Source organism: Gossypium hirsutum, chromosome D08 (assembly GCF_007990345.1).
Source record: "Gossypium hirsutum isolate 1008001.06 chromosome D08, Gossypium_hirsutum_v2.1, whole genome shotgun sequence".
Taxonomy (NCBI): Eukaryota; Viridiplantae; Streptophyta; class Magnoliopsida; order Malvales; family Malvaceae; genus Gossypium; species Gossypium hirsutum.
The window spans coordinates 3543048-3559618 of NC_053444.1; the positions used below are offsets into that span (position 1 = coordinate 3543048).

The window sequence follows — 16571 nt, forward strand, 5'->3', positions numbered from 1 at the left end:
TATTATCCTCCTATTTAAGGGTTGGGGAGGGTCTATGGATAGTTCTATGTATTGTATCAAAAAGAACAGATTAGATAAGAACCAAAATAATTATAAAATTATTTCAACAAATGATTATGATCGAAGTGATAAGAGATTTTTATTTGAATTTGTTTGTTTTGTGTTTGATCGCTAAATAATGTTTTTAATTATTTTATTTGAAAATATTATATAAAAATACAAAATAATAAAAATACCCTGATAATACTATTAATTACCTTTAAAGTAAAAATAATATTTCATAACTAAGTTAGTGTTGTATACCAACTCAAGCAAAGATTTTGTATGGTATAGAGTAGACTTATTCATGGGTCGGGCTATTTGTCCGAAAAGTGAGAGGGTTTGGGCAAAAATATCGACTCGAAAAATAAGCTTGAACAAAAAACAAGACTTGCTTTCTAAATGGGTTGGGCCTCGGGTAAGCTTTATTTTGCCCAAGCCTAGCCCAAATTTGCAAAAAAAAAAATTGCCACATTTTTTTTACTATTTTGCCACTGTTTTTCATTGTTTTGTTATCATTTCACTATTATATTCCTATTATTTTATTGTTATTGTTTGGATATTGTATAACTCATATTTGATTATTAATTTTGCTATTATTTTAGAGATATTTACTTGTTAAGTTGTACTTATCTTTATTTTATTTAAATATACATATTTTAATTTTTTCTATTTGTTGAAAAATATTTATTTTAATGTTTTTCTTATCAAAATACTGGGTTGTATTTAAAAAGGAAAAAGACCAAAACAGTAAAGCCTAATAACAAAGCACAAGCCAGTCCTAAAAAACAAAGACTAAAGGCCTACCAAAATTCAAAGAAAAAGAAACAATAAAATAAACGACAATAAAACAGCTACCCAACCATATGAGCTGTCTTCTTCCAGATTATTCTGTAGAAAATATCTGCAACCCAAACGACCAGCTCTTAAAGAAGACAAACAGACAGAGAAATCGATTCAATATCTTCTCATACTCCATATAATCACTTGATGATTCTGTTTCGGTGTGGGCTTCATCTCCATCCCCGATCGACTTCCAATTCAGTTAGATCTTGACCAACATTTTCATGCATTTTTACCCATTTTTAGCCTTTCAGATGCTAAATTGTGTGCTGATTTGTTTGCTGCTCGCATTGCATGTTGAAACTTGCATTCATAAAAAGTCACATTTTGTTCTTTAATATCATGAATATATGATCCAATTGCCGATTTGTCTTTATTTGGATTTTTAACTTTCTTGATTACTATTAATGAGCCACCCTCAATTTCAACATATTTCATCCCCAAATCTCTACCCATAGTAACCGCCTGCAAACATGCAATGGCTTCAACTGCGAATTTGGAAGGAATGTTATCGTGGACCATTATTTTTGAGGCCAAAACATTTCCTTTAAAATTCATGACTATGATTCCCGAGCATAATCTGTTTTTACTGTTATCAAAAGCAGCATCGAAGTTTATTTTAAAGAAGCCTTGTTTCGGATGTCTCCACAAATCAGAGTCCGGACTTAAGGTAAGATGTTTTCTATCAGTATCTTTTAGGTCTTGTATATACTGTAATATGAACTTCGATGTCTCTACTCCAGATCTATTATGTCCTTCATGAATCCATTGATTTCTAACAGACCAGATAGCCCAAATGGCATAGACAAAGATTCGACATCCATCTGCCTTACTGTTTAAAAGGACCCAGGTAAACTACTCCATAAACTCCATTTGGGATATATCATGAGACCAGGCATAGTCTAATTTTTCCCACGTTTCCTTTGTAACAACACAATCACAGAAAATGTGTTCCCCAGTTTCTAGCCCTTGCCTGCATATTGGACAAACATCTTCATTAGTTAATCTTTTTATTCTTAGATTCACTAGTGTAGGAAGATAGTTGAGAGTGGCTCTCCAAGCTGTAATAATTAATTTGGAAGGGAAGTCACTGTTCCACAGCTTCTTGTAGCATTTATTATTTTCAATCAGGTTATAACTATTACTATTGTGAGCATTACCTTGTAATAGTAACTTTTATTCGCTACGCACAGTATCTCGCCCAATGATTCACCCTTCCATACCAAAAAATCATCATGGGGAAAATGAGCCAGTGGAATTTGTAGAATCTTTTGAACATCATCTTCAGAAATTGTATTCAAAATCAACTCAATTATCCATGATCTAGTAGTACTGTCAATAAGATCCGCAACCCTTATAATATTCTGCCTACTAACCATTTGTCTAATCAACAGGCCTTCAACATTCGGAACCCAACCATCGTCCTCGATTCTAATGTCACGACCAGTGCCCACCCTCCAGTACAGTCCAGATAGAAGGAGTCCTTTCGCAGCCCATATACTTTTCCAAGTATATGAATGTAAGTTCTTTAACTTTGAATTTAAGAAATCAGAATTTGGATGATATTTGGCTTTCAACGTTCGTGCTAAAAGGGACTTGGGATTGTCAATTAATCTCTAACCTTACTCTGCGAGAAAGGCCAAAATAAATTTTCCTAAATTACGATAACTAAGACCACTACACTCCTTTAATTCGCATAATTTACTCTATGAACACCAATGGATCCCATGTCTCCCATAACCCTTTTGCCACTAGAAATTTGCTATAATTTGTTCCATCTCTTCGCATATTGATTTCGGCAATAGAAAGCATGCCATTATGTATGTTGAGATTGCTTGTAAAACGGCTTTTATGAAAACCTCTTTTATTTTTTGCGATAATAAACTTGTACTCAAGCTATCAATCTTCATCTTTATGCGATCCTTTAAGTGTTGGAACGCCAGACGTTTCTTCTTACCCACCATATTTGACAGACCTAAATATTTCTCGAAATTGTTGGACCTTTTGACCCCCAACCTATTCGATATGGTAATATGGACTGTATCAATGGTATTTGAACTGAAAAACACAGTCGACTTCCCATAATTGACACATTGGCCTAAGCAAACTTCGTATTCTTTTAGAACCTTTTCGAACATCGTAGTACCTTTATCAGTCGCTTCCCCGAATAAAATACAGTCATCAACAAAAACAAGGTGGAAAATCTAAGGCCCTCTTCTGCTTGCCTTAACCCCTCTTAAACTCCCTTACTCATTTGCGAGCCTTAATAGAGTTGAAAGCCCTTCACTACAAATGAGAAATAAGAAAGGGCTTAAAGGATCACCTTAACGCAAACCTCTTTGATTAAATGCTAAAGTTACATATTTAATGTAATTAAATTGGTTAATTTATGAGAATGCACCACTAATTTTGCCATATTTATTGACTTAGTGGGGGAGATTATTTTGGGATATTTTTTGTCATGGAATATTTTTTTTCCTTAATTTTCTATGACTAGTTGGCTCCTAATTTAGTAAATTCTCTAGTATAAATAGAGCGTGTATTGTTCATTTATTCATCAATCAAAAAATATTAAGTTCTTGTCTTTCAATACATTCTCTCTTTTCTCACGTAGCATTGTTGTTTCTTTAGTTTCCTTTCCTTCAATTTTAATTTCCAGTAGCTAATCACCAAATCAAGCCATTTGCAATTCCTTTTTCAATTTTTTTCCAAATAGTCAACCACCCCACTTTAATATATTCCAGCCCCCATACTCAATCACATCACCCATCTTTTCACCATTCCTACCTTATTTAATTTATCAAATACCAACATGCCCCAAACCTTAGCCAACTAAACCTATTTTCAGCTTTAGGCCGAAATTAGCCTCGTCAAAACCCGTGAGTTACGAACCCGAGCCATTTAACTCCTAAAATTCCAGTACTTATTACTTCTCCGGATTAAGAGTATGATTTTGTCAACTCATAAAGTCAGATCAACACTAAGTCAAAAAAGACGTCGTTTGATTTAGTGTGGTTAGACGTACTGTTGGAATTTTGAAAGGAACGTTTCTAATCGGTTTTCTGTGAACACATTGGCGTACCAAGTAGAGATTGCTGTTTGGTTCCGTTAAGGGAAGTAGTAACCGGATTTAAATGTCCCACGCGGTTGAGGGCATTGGTTCGAGCTAGGCTCTTCTAGAACGCAAAGCTGCCGGAGTTCTAAATCACGAACGTTTCGTGGTTGTTCGATCGGTAAGAATTAGTTATTGGACATTCCATAACTAATTTACACAAGGAAGAGTTGGTGTCCGAGGCGTCCTTGGTAGCTATAACTAGCTTATTGGAAAAGAGGAGTTCATCCAATTTCGAGGATCGGTTCAAAGACGAGGAAAATTTGTGTCTAAAGCTGAGCTCATTCTAATTAATTTTTCTTAATATTTATTTCACGGTTTTTATTATTCTGTTTCCAACTTTTACTTTTGACATTATTTTTCTGTTAATTTCAGATTTTCAAGTTTTTATCCCCCTGAACGTCTTGGGCACGACAGCTGCCCCGACATAAATCTGGTCAAGCGAGCAATAGTTTACAGTAAACCAGTCTCTGAGGGATCGACCCTATTCCCTATACTGCATAATTTGTAAACTAAGGCGTAGGTTTATATTGGTGGATTCGATTCCCATCACTCTTTCTGGGGTAAAGACCATCCTTGGTACACCATTTAAAACAACCAAATACAAAATAGTGCTAATACAGTGCATGATAAGATCAACCCACAAATCATCAAAACCCATTTTGGTCATCATTTGTTTCAAAAACTCCCATTCCACCCAATCGTATGCCTTTCTCATATGTAACATCTCGAAAATTATTACTGAAATACCCTGAAAACTACTACAGTAAGAAAATAGGTATCCTTGATATAGTAAAATAAAGAAATAAAGTGACAAAAAGGGAGATTTTGAGTTATGGCAACATTGGGAAGTATATTATGGTATATTAATTCAAGAAAGGATTATATTGCAAAAGTGAGAAAAAATTTGTTGACCAAGAGTAAATACTCAAAATTTGAGGGGGTAAAGTGTAAATATAAAAAATTTGAAGGACCAATAGTGTAAATATTTTATGGGTGGAATAATCTAAAAACTAAGAAAAATGGATGAATTGGGACCAAATTGAAAAGGTGAAGAATTTTGAGGGATTAAATCGTAATTTTACCAAATTAAGTGATGATTCAATGATATAATTTTAAAAGATTATGGAGGGCAAAATGGTCAATTAGAGAGAGAACTATAGAATGTAATGATGATGTTGGTGATATTTTTAATTAATTAATTAGATAAATGTTATTTTATTAATTTTTTTAGTATTATTTTATTATTAAATGATTAATATAAAAGGGAGGAAAGATGAAAAGAAATCATCATCTTCCCATACATCCAATGTGAGAAGAAGAGAGAAAGAAATAAAGTTTTGCTTTCTTTACAATTTGGTCATTCCACCAAATATTTATCATTTTCACCTAGAAATCAAAAGAATTTTCATAGCCATCAAGAGAGAAAGATAATAAGGAGACTATGGGGAGTTAGAATATCAAGTTAGATTCAAGAAATAGAAGCTGGAGGAGAAAGAAAATCAAGTTAAATATTGAAATTAATAGCACAAGGTAAGAATATCAAGATTTTAATATATTTTTGAGTTTGATATTATTGAAAAAGTAGGAAATTAATGTTAATGTAGAGTTTCATTATATAAGGTTCTATATTCTTGTTATGTTAGTAAAGGGAAATAAGAGGAAGTGATGGAAAATATTGAAGAGAACGGAAAGGAATGTGTTATAAATTTAGTTATCAACATTTTATACTAAACAGTTTTGAGACAGCAACAGTAGTCTGACTTTGAAAATTCACCAAAAATCGTAGAAATTGAATTAGAGGATGAAAAAATATGAAATTAAATATTATTAAGTCTATTTTCACACAAAATAGACATAGAAAGCAAAAGAGTTTTATATTATGAGATATTTGAATTTTAGTGAGATAGGGTCAGAATGATTTCAGAATCTTATGTCTTGACTTTGGAAAATCATAAAAAATTGTACAAAAATAATTATGGGATAAACTTTATATGTTAAGAATCCTGAATGAGTCTATTTTCAAAAAAAATAAACGAGAACATTATACAAATTCTTTACAATGAGATAATTAATTTTTAGTGAAGAGTGGTCAAAATTGTTGAACAGTGAAATAGGGGAGACTTTAATGAATAAATTGTACTATTTGACTAAACCAAAAATTGTTAAAATTTTATGGTAATAAGATATGTGAGTCCAGTTTCGGGGAAAATTAAGGGATCTTAATTTGGAGTTTCGTAGCTCGAGATATAAATAATTTAGTGACTCTGACTTAGACAGACAACTTTGAGTTTACATATGAACAAATAGTGAAATTTTGGATAATGATAATTGAGTGTGTTATATATTAAGGATGTGGAATGGAGAGGAGGAGGAGGAAAAAATATATGAATGAATTGTGTATAATTGGTTATATGTTCGATTATAATTGATCAATGATGAAATAGAAATGATGCTTATATTTGTGCATTATTGGTCATGGTTTAAGCTCGTGTGGGAAAATAAAGTTTCATAGTATGTATGTATGATATATCTGGTATATGATTAACACATGTTGGTAAGTTTGATACTTGAATAAATGTTGTGCTCATCCATCCTTATAATGCTTATGCTATATGTTTATTTGGCTAATATGTTTGGTGTACATGCTTAGGCTTTGGCCAAGTTGTGGCTGAATTATGCCACGTTAAACTTATAAGTTATGCGTTGTAATGATATGTTTATGTTTCGTGTAATATGCATAGGAACGAGCTTGGAAAGGTAATGAAATAGTAAGTTCACACTTGAAATGTAAAATGACGAAAAAGGGGGATGATGAGTTGAATTGATGTTGTTATTTAAGCTAGAGTGATATTTTCATTGCAAAATTGAGAATTTCATAAATGTGTTAACGAATGATATAATCGATATACATTGAGTTAAATGGTAAATGCGTATTAGTATTTAACTTAATGACATTGAATTGTACGTGAATGAAATGGAAATGAAGCATTGAATTGCATGAGTATGTATCGGGTCTCGTAGGCCCTATTTATTATGATTAAAATATTTTGAGGATATATTGTGAAGAGTTATAAAAGCATGTTAATAATTTTAAAAGTTTTAATTTAGATGAAATTTTGTAACTCGGTTAAATACGTTTACAAGTGTATGTGTTATGGTAATGCCTCGTACCCTATTTCGGTGTCGAATACTGGTAAGGGGTGTTACATCGTGTTGATCTTAAGTGCCATAAGACCTTTTTTCCCCACCCTTTTATTTCGCAAGGTATGAAGAATTTCATTGGCAAGAAGTGTATTGTCGGTTATTAATCTTCCCGGTACAAACACATTTTGAGCTGAATCGATACAAAGATCAAGTTCTTTTTGAAATCTATTTACTATAGTCTTTGAGATGATTTTATAGAACACCTTGTAGAGACTAATTGGTCTAAATTTTGTAGGGTTTTTCAGATGGGCATTCTTTGGAAATAACACAATATTTGTATGATTCACAGGTTTTACAGACTTACATTTATTAAGGATCTCTAAGCAGAAATTGGTTACCTCCCTCCCCACAATGTGCCAAAATTTCTGGAAGAAAATGGCTGGAAACCCATCAGGTCCTGAAGCTTTGGTTGGCCCTATATTGTTGAGCGCTTCAATTATTTCCTCCTCTTTATATTTCGCTATTAATAACTGATTCATATTTTCATCGATACACCGTTTAACACCCGAAAGGAGATTTATGTCGTTGACCCCACTTGATTAGAAGTGCCCAATAAAATAATCTCTTATGATATTCTCCATATCTTCGTCTTCTGTTTTAAGGATACCATCAATATTTTCCAATCCTCGTATTTTGTTCGTCATATGTCTTTGAGATGCTTTGCCATGAAAGAAACTCGTATTTTTATCCCCTTGGCGCAACCAATTAGCTCTGGCTCTCTGTTCTCAATACATTTCCTCCTTCTCCATCTCCCAATTTAATTCTAATTTCGCATCAATTATTTCAGCTAAAGTATCATCATCCTTAATCATGCCATCAAGTTCAACCCATATTTTCTGAAGATTTTTCGTTCTCCTATCGCGTTTTCCTTTGATATTTCCCCCATCTTTGTAGATCAACTTGAAGATATTCTAATTTATCCAAAACATCTCCTGACTTCTCATCCCATAGTTTTTTAATGACTTCTTCACATGAATACTCAAGTATCCACCAAGACTCAAATTTAAATCGATTTCTCCCAAAGCATTTTACATTTGTCTCTATTTGAATGAAAATTAGGCAGTGATTGTAGAAAGGGTGAGGGAGATGTTGTACCGAAAAATTAGTAAACAAATTTAACCACTCAATATTTGCCATTCCCCTATCGAGTCTTTCTCTAATATTTGTATCCGCAAAATTTCCCCTTTCCCAAGTGAACTTCTGTCCCATGAAACCTATATCAATCAAATCACAATCTGCCAAAGCTTTTCAAAACTCCTCCATTTGCCTTTTGTCTTTTGTTGCCCCTCTTCTTTTCTCATGTGCGTACATACTCGTTGAAATCTCCGCAAACACACCATGGCAATGAACAGGTTCTTCGTAACCTTTGAAGAAGATTCTAAGATTCTTGTCGATTGGGTTGTCTTAGATTTCCATAAAAACCAGTAAACTTCTATTTGTTTGAGTCGTCTTCTTCACTAATTTCTACGTCAATGTGGTTATTTGAATAACTGCGAACTTGGATCAAATAATTCCCATTCCAAGCAAGGCTTAATCCACCTCGCAAACCAGAAGCTGAAACATCCAACCCATTATGAAAACCACAACGTTTTTGAACACGTTCCATTCGAGTGTGATCCAATTTTATCTCTATTAAGAAGACCAGTTGGGGTTTGTAAAGCTTCAACGTGTGTTGAAGCCTCCTAGTAGCCTGAGGATTCCCCAATCCCCGGACATTCCAACATAAGAGCTTCATTGTTTCCGGTCGGCTTGCCATTTGGCAGCCACCGATATAATTTGTGAAGAATCTAAGTCATCCTTCGAAATAGGCCACGAAGGCTCAATTATTGTGAGAACTTCCAAATATCCATTTTTAGATTTTGCTCTTTTTGCTATGTCTTCAACAAATGAATATGGTTCAATATTATCCAACTCCTCTTGGTTAAATTTTCGCTTTCCCATTATCGTCTCAGACATGTTTGTGTCGAATATATCTCTATTGACTAAGCGACGCCAACTTCTTTTTTTGTGACCCAATTGTTGGGCCCCTATTAAATTGGTAAACCCCTCCAGCTCAGAGTTTCATTCACATTGATTCTTGTTAGACTTATCTTCCACGTCTATAGGCGTAATTTGAAAAGATAAATTAGCTTTGATATCCCTATAATTTTGCCTCATTTTCACAATTTCCAAGAAAGTATAATTCTTCTCTGAGTAACCTTCCTTTGTTGTCTGATGTATTTGTTTCATAGATTCTGGTGAAAAACCTTCATCTCTACTCGTTGCTTCCACACTTGTGTAATAACATTGTTTCATTGTTCTTTTCATTAAAGAACCAAATAATAAACTTTTTTTCCTATTATGGGTGATTCAGCCTTGAGCGCTAACGAATAAGGTAGATCATCTTCCGCTTTAACTCGATCTCCAGACGGTATCTTCGTACAATCCTTAACCCCATGAACCAATCGGCCACACCCAAAACAAAAAGTCAGGAGATTCTCATATTTGAAAGAAAGCTAGATTTTTCCTTGTCCATTCGGAGAAACAAAAATACCTCTTCGTAACGGTTTTTGAACATCCAAATTAACTCTGATTCGACAAAACTCACCTTTAATCTCTGATTGAATTACACCCCTAAAAGTGGATCCAACAACATGCATCAAGTCTTTCTTATCACATTCGGGTGGACACGGTCCAAACTTAAGCCAAAACGGAGAATAAACTAGTCGAATCTTGTTCAGCTCAACCGACTTCAGTAGCCAGTCGAAAATAATTAATTGTTTTAGAAAAAACCATGGACGCCCTTCCATAATATGCTCTAAATTATCCTCATCTTCAAAAGATATTATGAACAAGTCCTGCCCTGCAACTAGGATCTCAAACTTCTTTTTTGTTTTCCAGATGCTTCTCAATTGTGCTCTCAGACTGTTCAGATTGTAGGTTTTCCTTGTCCAAACAGAGCCTATTAGCGCCGGATTTTTAGATGGAACTACTAATAAACTTTTCACCGTTAGCTGGATAAACTCATCTTCAAGGAGGGCTTACTCATTCTCATCTTCCATAGCCCCGAAGTCACCACTCGTCTTCTTCCCAACCACAGTATCCACTGTTTCTTGGGAGACCTAAGAGAGCACTCTTGACTTCTTTTTGTTTATAAATTGTTAGATACAACTATTTTATTTTAATATTTTTAGTGTATTTGATATGTTATTTTTTTTAAATTTATTTTTATATAAAAAATTTAAGTCTATTTTTTCGACCCAAATTGAGCCTAGAAAATGGATCTAATTCTTTTACTTAACTTTACTCAACCCAACTCATGAACAACTCTAGCGTACACATAAATTTATCAAAGAATTAATATGATCCTAAGAAGAAAAGACAATTATACCCCTAATTAGAATCGCTGCTGTAAAATAGGAACCGGATCAACCGCAGGTCGAAAGCAAGACAAACATCAGTATCCCACGTTCTTGTTTTTTTCACTTCTTTCTCTTTCTCGAAAACCGGTCACCTGAAACTCAAACGCCTCTCTGAATCCTCGCCGGAACCTGTCAATCTCTTACATCTCCGGCGGCTGTCTCACGGATCTGTTCACGATGAGCACCGGCCAACTTCTCAGCATCGAGCCTCAAGAGCTCCAGTTCCCATGTAAGCATCTTCCAAAACCCTTTCAACTTTTTTCAAAAAAAAAAAAAAGTTTCGCGTTGCTCTTCAGATCCGTATCCTTGTCGTTTTAAGCTAACTGTTCAAGTTCGTTCAACTGTTTTTCTAATTCTTAACGTTTCTTGTTCCTAATCAGTTGAATTGAGAAAGCAGATCTCGTGTTCCCTAAACTTGTCCAACAAGACCGACAATTATGTGGCTTTTAAGGTAATCATGCTGATTCTCAAATTAAATTTGGATTTTTTTTCTAATTTAAGGAGACTTTGGTTCTATATTGTGTGTGCGTGTGTGTGTTTCATTTTTTTGCAGGTCAAAACGACAAATCCAAAGAAGTACTGTGTAAGGCCAAATACTGGAGTTGTGCTGCCTAGGTCTACGTGCAACGTTGTTGGTCTCTCTCTTTCACCCTCTCTTGCACCAATTTGAACTTAGATATCACTATTTTAGTTTATCGTGGTTGATGTTCAATCCTAGTAGTTTATTTCCTTTTTTTCCTTGACCTGTTAATTTCATTGCAAATTTTTTGCTTTATTTCCACATTATGGTTACTTTATATCGTTGTAACTTATTGGTCTATTTATGGAATCAGTTACAATGCAAGCTCAAAAGGAAGCACCTACTGATATGCAATGCAAAGATAAGTTTTTACTTCAGAGTGTGGTTGCTAGTCCTGGAGCTACCCCGAAAGATATAATGGCGGAGATGGTACCTATAGAAACTCTATTGAATCTGATTTGAATCTTTTTTACCCCCTAATGTTTGCTTTTGAATGTGTTAGTTTAATAAGGAATCTGGGCATAATGTTGAAGAGTGCAAGTTGAGGGTTGTTTATGTTGCACCTCCTCGGCCTCCTTCCCCTGTTCGAGAAGGATCTGAGGAAGGCTCTTCACCTAGGGCTTCAGTCTCGGACAATGGTAGCTTTAATGCTGCTGAACTTACATCTGTGAGTATTTTGTTTGACATTGAATAGGATTTAGTGTTTCACCACGTTCCATTCAAATTTTACGAGCTGTGTTGTGATTGTATGGTTGAGCCTGTAGGTGTCTAGAGCTCATGTTGAGCGGCATGAAACTCAAGACAACTCATGTGATGTAACCTCTCTCTCTCTCTCTCTCTCTCTCTCTCTCTCACACACACACACACACACACACTTATTGACACTTTTAGCTCTGGTATTGTAATTTTATGGTCTCTCAATGTTCTCAGTTTCCATAGACATACTTCTTTTCTTGTTTGAACCCCATGGACTTCATTTTGTTTGAACTTTTGTTGCCCTTTAATTAACTTCTATGCACAGCGAGTGATTCCCTACTAAGAAGTAAATTATTTTCTTGTTAAACTTCCTATCTTAGGACTGAACATGCATATCACTTGATATTGCTGTGATTTTTTACTTATTATGATGCATGTTTAGACCTGTTCATTAGGATTTTAGGTGTGTAAAATACATACCTGATTGATATTGAAGGACTCGTCTCCTTTATCTTGATGTGGTGAAAGTCTTCCTATGTGCTGAATATTCATGTTATTGAATTTCCTCATCTGGATAGCGATTCTCACCACTCATCACCATTACAACTCCAGTAGGTTAAATTGGCTGATTTGAGCACTCGGAAATCTTGTACTTGTTTTTCTGTCATGGTGGTAATTAACCAGAACTTCTCCTAGATTTCTAAAAAAAAATGTTTTTCATAACCCCCCAGCATTTGGCTGTTGGATCCAGTGCTGGATACACTAAACACGCCCATAAATGCCAACCTTCTCCAGTTAAAACTTAGAAGTTTGTTCATATGCACATTTTAAAATTCAACTATTAGTGTTGTCTTTTTAAATGCTCTTGATGTGAGAAAATTGTATGAACCTAAAATGACTCACTTTAGATGTGATGTTATCACCTTGTGAAATCATAAATGCTATATCTTTTGTCTTCACATTCATGTTATTGCTCTTTTACATGATTTAATATGATAATAATCTAATTGAAATGCTTTAAAGAATTATCATCTCTGAAGAATGAAAAAGCCTCGAAATGTGGCTAGCTAATAGTGGCAATGTTCCTTTTTCCTCTATTGCTGAAGCTGTTCTAAAATTCTGCAATTATCCAAAAGGGGGGAAAAAGGGCCTTAAAAAACATTGAGGCTTTGCTGTGGCATTGTTATTCTGAAAAAAACTTTTTATTGCAGGCAAGGACCCTCATTTCCAAGCTAACTGAGGAGAAAAACTCTGCCATTCAGCAAAATAGCAAGCTTCAGCAAGAACTGGTAAGTTAATCCTCTATTTTCTGCGAGTTTCTGGCAGTTCACTTTGGAATTATATATTCGGGGTCCTCAACTTATAACAGAAATGCTGAAGGAATTTAAGGACCAATTGCTAATATGCTAGCTATATAAGTGCATCATCATTCATCTGTGACCTTAGCCAAAAAAATCATTCCTCCACAGTCGTGGTTCTGTTGTCAATAACTACTTATCATTGTCATTTTTTTTATCGAAACTGAGAATGACAATGCAAAACTTTAAAAAGGAAATGGGATCTAAAAAAGAGAATAATAATAGAGAAAACGTTTATGTTAATTGCTTTATTACATTGCACATTGCAATTTGATTTGCAGGAACTGTTGAGACGCGAAGCCAAAAGAAACCAAAGTGGTATTCCATTCATTTATGTATTTCTTGTGGGCTTGATCGGCATCATTTTGGGATACCTATTGAAAAGAACATGGCCACCACCGTGTTACACATTCTTCGTTTTCTTTGATGCAACTTCCATGGCTGGGAAAAGAAAAGAAATTTGGAAAATTGGTAAGGTAACTGGTATCTTATTCTGCCGGAATGTAGTGCACTGCTTATTGATCTGTATGGAGGACTAGCAAAAAAAAAAAAAAAACATGTGAAGAGCGTTGTTTGTTCACTGTATTTCCGTGCATTATTTAGGAAAACTAACTCTTTATTGCTGATGGTAGGGGTTAAAGTCTAGGGTTTCTCGTTCATGCGCTTTGATGGATTGGTTATAAATCAGTCGTATCTTTAGATTTTTTACGTTTCTCCTTTTTTCTTGTACCTTATTTTAATTCTCCCCAACGAATCTTTTGCATTGCTGTTATGGAAAATTCTACCCTACGCTTAAAAAAATATAAACTAAATTTGGTATAAAGATAGAAATTTTGGTAAACGTTAAAAATTTGGATATACATTAGATAAATATAATTGTTTTTGATATACATACATTAGATAAATATAATTGTTTGTATATGTAATATATAAATGTAAAATAGTGTTACATAATGATGGTGTCGGTGAAAATCAAAATTTTATGTATAATGATGTAAATAATTAAAATTTGTGCATAATATTTTACATTAGATCAGAGTTGTGTAATTTTGATGTATATATATTTTTAATTGAAGTACTAAGCTCGCGAGACCCGTGTCGTGTCAAGTTTAGTTTTAATTAATGATCTTAATTTGTTAGGTTCACCAATCTCAGGTCACTTTCATCTGTCTCATTTCCTATTCTGTGATCAAACTCAAACATAATTTATCATAAAAGTTGGTTCGACTATGAAAGTCCTAGAGGGACACTCGAGAGATATAAAAACTTTGCTTAGATAACCTTTGAAACTGCACCTCCACTCATGATGTGAATCACTATAATAAATTATAATCTATTATAACAATGTTAAAATTTTAATTTAGTTTAAAATAAGTGATTTTTTAATATTCTTAGATAAGATAAGCTTCATTATTGAATTATTGGTTTAGCTCTTAAAACCCAATGAAGGGTAAAAAATTGAAATAGAGTTCCCAATACTTAATTCAAACTATTCATGAACCACATTTAAGCCACGAAATGTTTTAGTTAATCTCTAAAATTCCCCTTCTCTAAAAGAAAAAAGTAATTGAGTTTAATATATGTAATACGTCTTTGTCTTTGACTTCCATTACGGTACGTTTCTTTATTTTGGTAGGTGATCGACAAAGTTATTCAAAATATTCGGAGTTTTGATGTTTGAACGTCAAACACTCTGCATAGTCATAATTCATTTCATGTTTTTATTTTCTTTTGGTAATAATGGGTAAACTACTAAAATGGTTTTTTTTGTTTGACTTAGGTTACATTTTAGTCACTTATGTTTCAAATGTTACGTTTTAGTCATGTTTTCGTGTTGTAACATTTTAGTCACTGAGCCGTTAATGGTCTAACAATATGCTGATGTGGCACATTAAATAATTATTTCATACGGAAATTTTAAGTTAAATTCTACAATTGATCCTTATATTTTTTTATTTTGAGCAATTTATTTTTTTCTTTTATGTTCTTTTAACTTTTTTTTCTTTATTTTCCATTCTTTATTTCTTTTAACGTAATTTTTTATGTTTTCCATTCGTTAAAACGAGTCCACAAGCTCGTCTCATTTAAAAAAAATTAAAATATTTTAAAAAAACAAAAGTTTAAGAACTAGTTTTAACAAATGGAAAACATAGAAAAACTACGTTAAAAGAAATAAATAAAGGAGAAAAATAGGGGAGAAGCAAAAGAGAATAGAAAATAAAGAAAAAAATATGAAAGTTAAAAGAACATAAAAGAAAAAAAATTAAATTGCTCAAAACGAAAAAATATGGGATCCGATTGTATAAATTAACATAAAATTTTTGTTTGAAATAATAATTTAACATGCCACGATAGTTTACTGTTACACCATTAACGGCTTAGTAACTAAAATGTTATAACATTATAATGTAAGTGATTAAAATGTAATATTTTAAATATAAGTTACTAAAATATAACTTAAAGTAAACAAAAATGATTATTTTAATAGTTTACTGTTCGAATGTGAATGAGTGCTTAATATTTTTATTTTAAATTCATTAAATCTTGATCTATTATTATTGTTACGTTCTACATTTCCATTTCCGTACGAAACACTCATCTCTTTTAACTCTTGCAAGCAATAATATACCCAACCAAACCCTATCTTTATTTCTATATATCTATAGATATATTAAACTATTGTATCGAAAATTATTAAAATATATATTTTTAGGCATAATGATTTATTTAGTCATTTAGTTTTATAAAAATTTTTTTTTAGCTATTCATATAATTTTTTTTATCTCTTTTAATTATTGAATTTGTATTTTTTTGTCAAATCACCCTAAAATGAATAGAAAAATTAAACTTTGCTAATGTGAACATATATGTAGATTACCATGTGGATATCACATTAGCAATTAATTAAATTTTTAAAAAATCATGAAAAATTCCAAAAAAATAGAACATTATTAAAATTATTTAAAACTTTTGTAAAAAATAAAAAATCTATCTTATAAAGTTTTTTAAAAAAATTAAAAAATAATTAATTAATTATGTGGGATTCATATAGCTATCTATGTTTATGTTCACGTCAGTAAAGTTAATGTTTGCCAACATTTTCATCTATTTTGAGGTGATTTGATTAAAAATAAACACAAGCATGAATTGCAGAAGAAGTTCTTGCAGTTAAAACGCCGTGTGTTCAAAGTTTAAAACAAACGAAAAATTATATAGATGACTAAAATGATTTTTTTATAAAATTGAAAGGTTGAATAAATCATTATGCTTAAATATGAAATAACAAATATTAATATAATGACATTTTCTGTCTTTTCATTTTTAATAAAATAATACTATAATATAATTTAAACTTTTAATTTAACCATTCAATTAATATTTTAAAGTAAATTTAT

The 16571-nt window shown here is 32.7% G+C and overlaps 1 protein-coding gene across 7 annotated transcripts; it reads left to right on the top strand.

Annotated features, from left to right (window-relative positions):
- Window positions 1-859: 859 nt before the first annotated feature.
- Window positions 860-13884, top strand: LOC107937437 (vesicle-associated protein 1-2). 7 transcript variants are annotated; one of them, XM_041099557.1, is made up of 12 exons: window positions 862-1552; window positions 1665-1732; window positions 2277-2401; window positions 7491-7595; window positions 10601-10831; window positions 10983-11053; window positions 11156-11237; window positions 11436-11551; window positions 11625-11789; window positions 11887-11937; window positions 13030-13107; window positions 13458-13884. In XM_041099557.1, the coding sequence occupies exons 5-12, from the start codon at window positions 10780-10782 to the stop codon at window positions 13713-13715; spliced, it is 873 nt and encodes a 290-aa protein (XP_040955491.1). In that variant the 5' UTR covers window positions 862-1552; window positions 1665-1732; window positions 2277-2401; window positions 7491-7595; window positions 10601-10779; the 3' UTR covers window positions 13716-13884. The 7 variants fall into 7 exon arrangements, with proteins under 7 accessions (XP_040955494.1, XP_040955491.1, XP_040955495.1 ...); XM_041099561.1 differs by lacking the exon at window positions 11887-11937; XM_041099558.1 differs by lacking the exon at window positions 7491-7595.
- Window positions 13885-16571: the final 2687 nt, after the last annotated feature.

Bases quoted from the DNA above. Each gene is read 5' to 3' on its own strand.
- LOC107937437 (XM_041099557.1), top strand. From the start codon at position 10,780: ATGAGCACCGGCCAACTTCTCAGCATCGAGCCTCAAGAGCTCCAGTTC. The intron at 11,552-11,624 runs GTACCTATAGAA...TGAATGTGTTAG, and splicing joins AAGATATAATGGCGGAGATG to TTTAATAAGGAATCTGGGCA. The intron at 11,938-13,029 runs GTAACCTCTCTC...TTTTTATTGCAG, and splicing joins CTCAAGACAACTCATGTGAT to GCAAGGACCCTCATTTCCAA.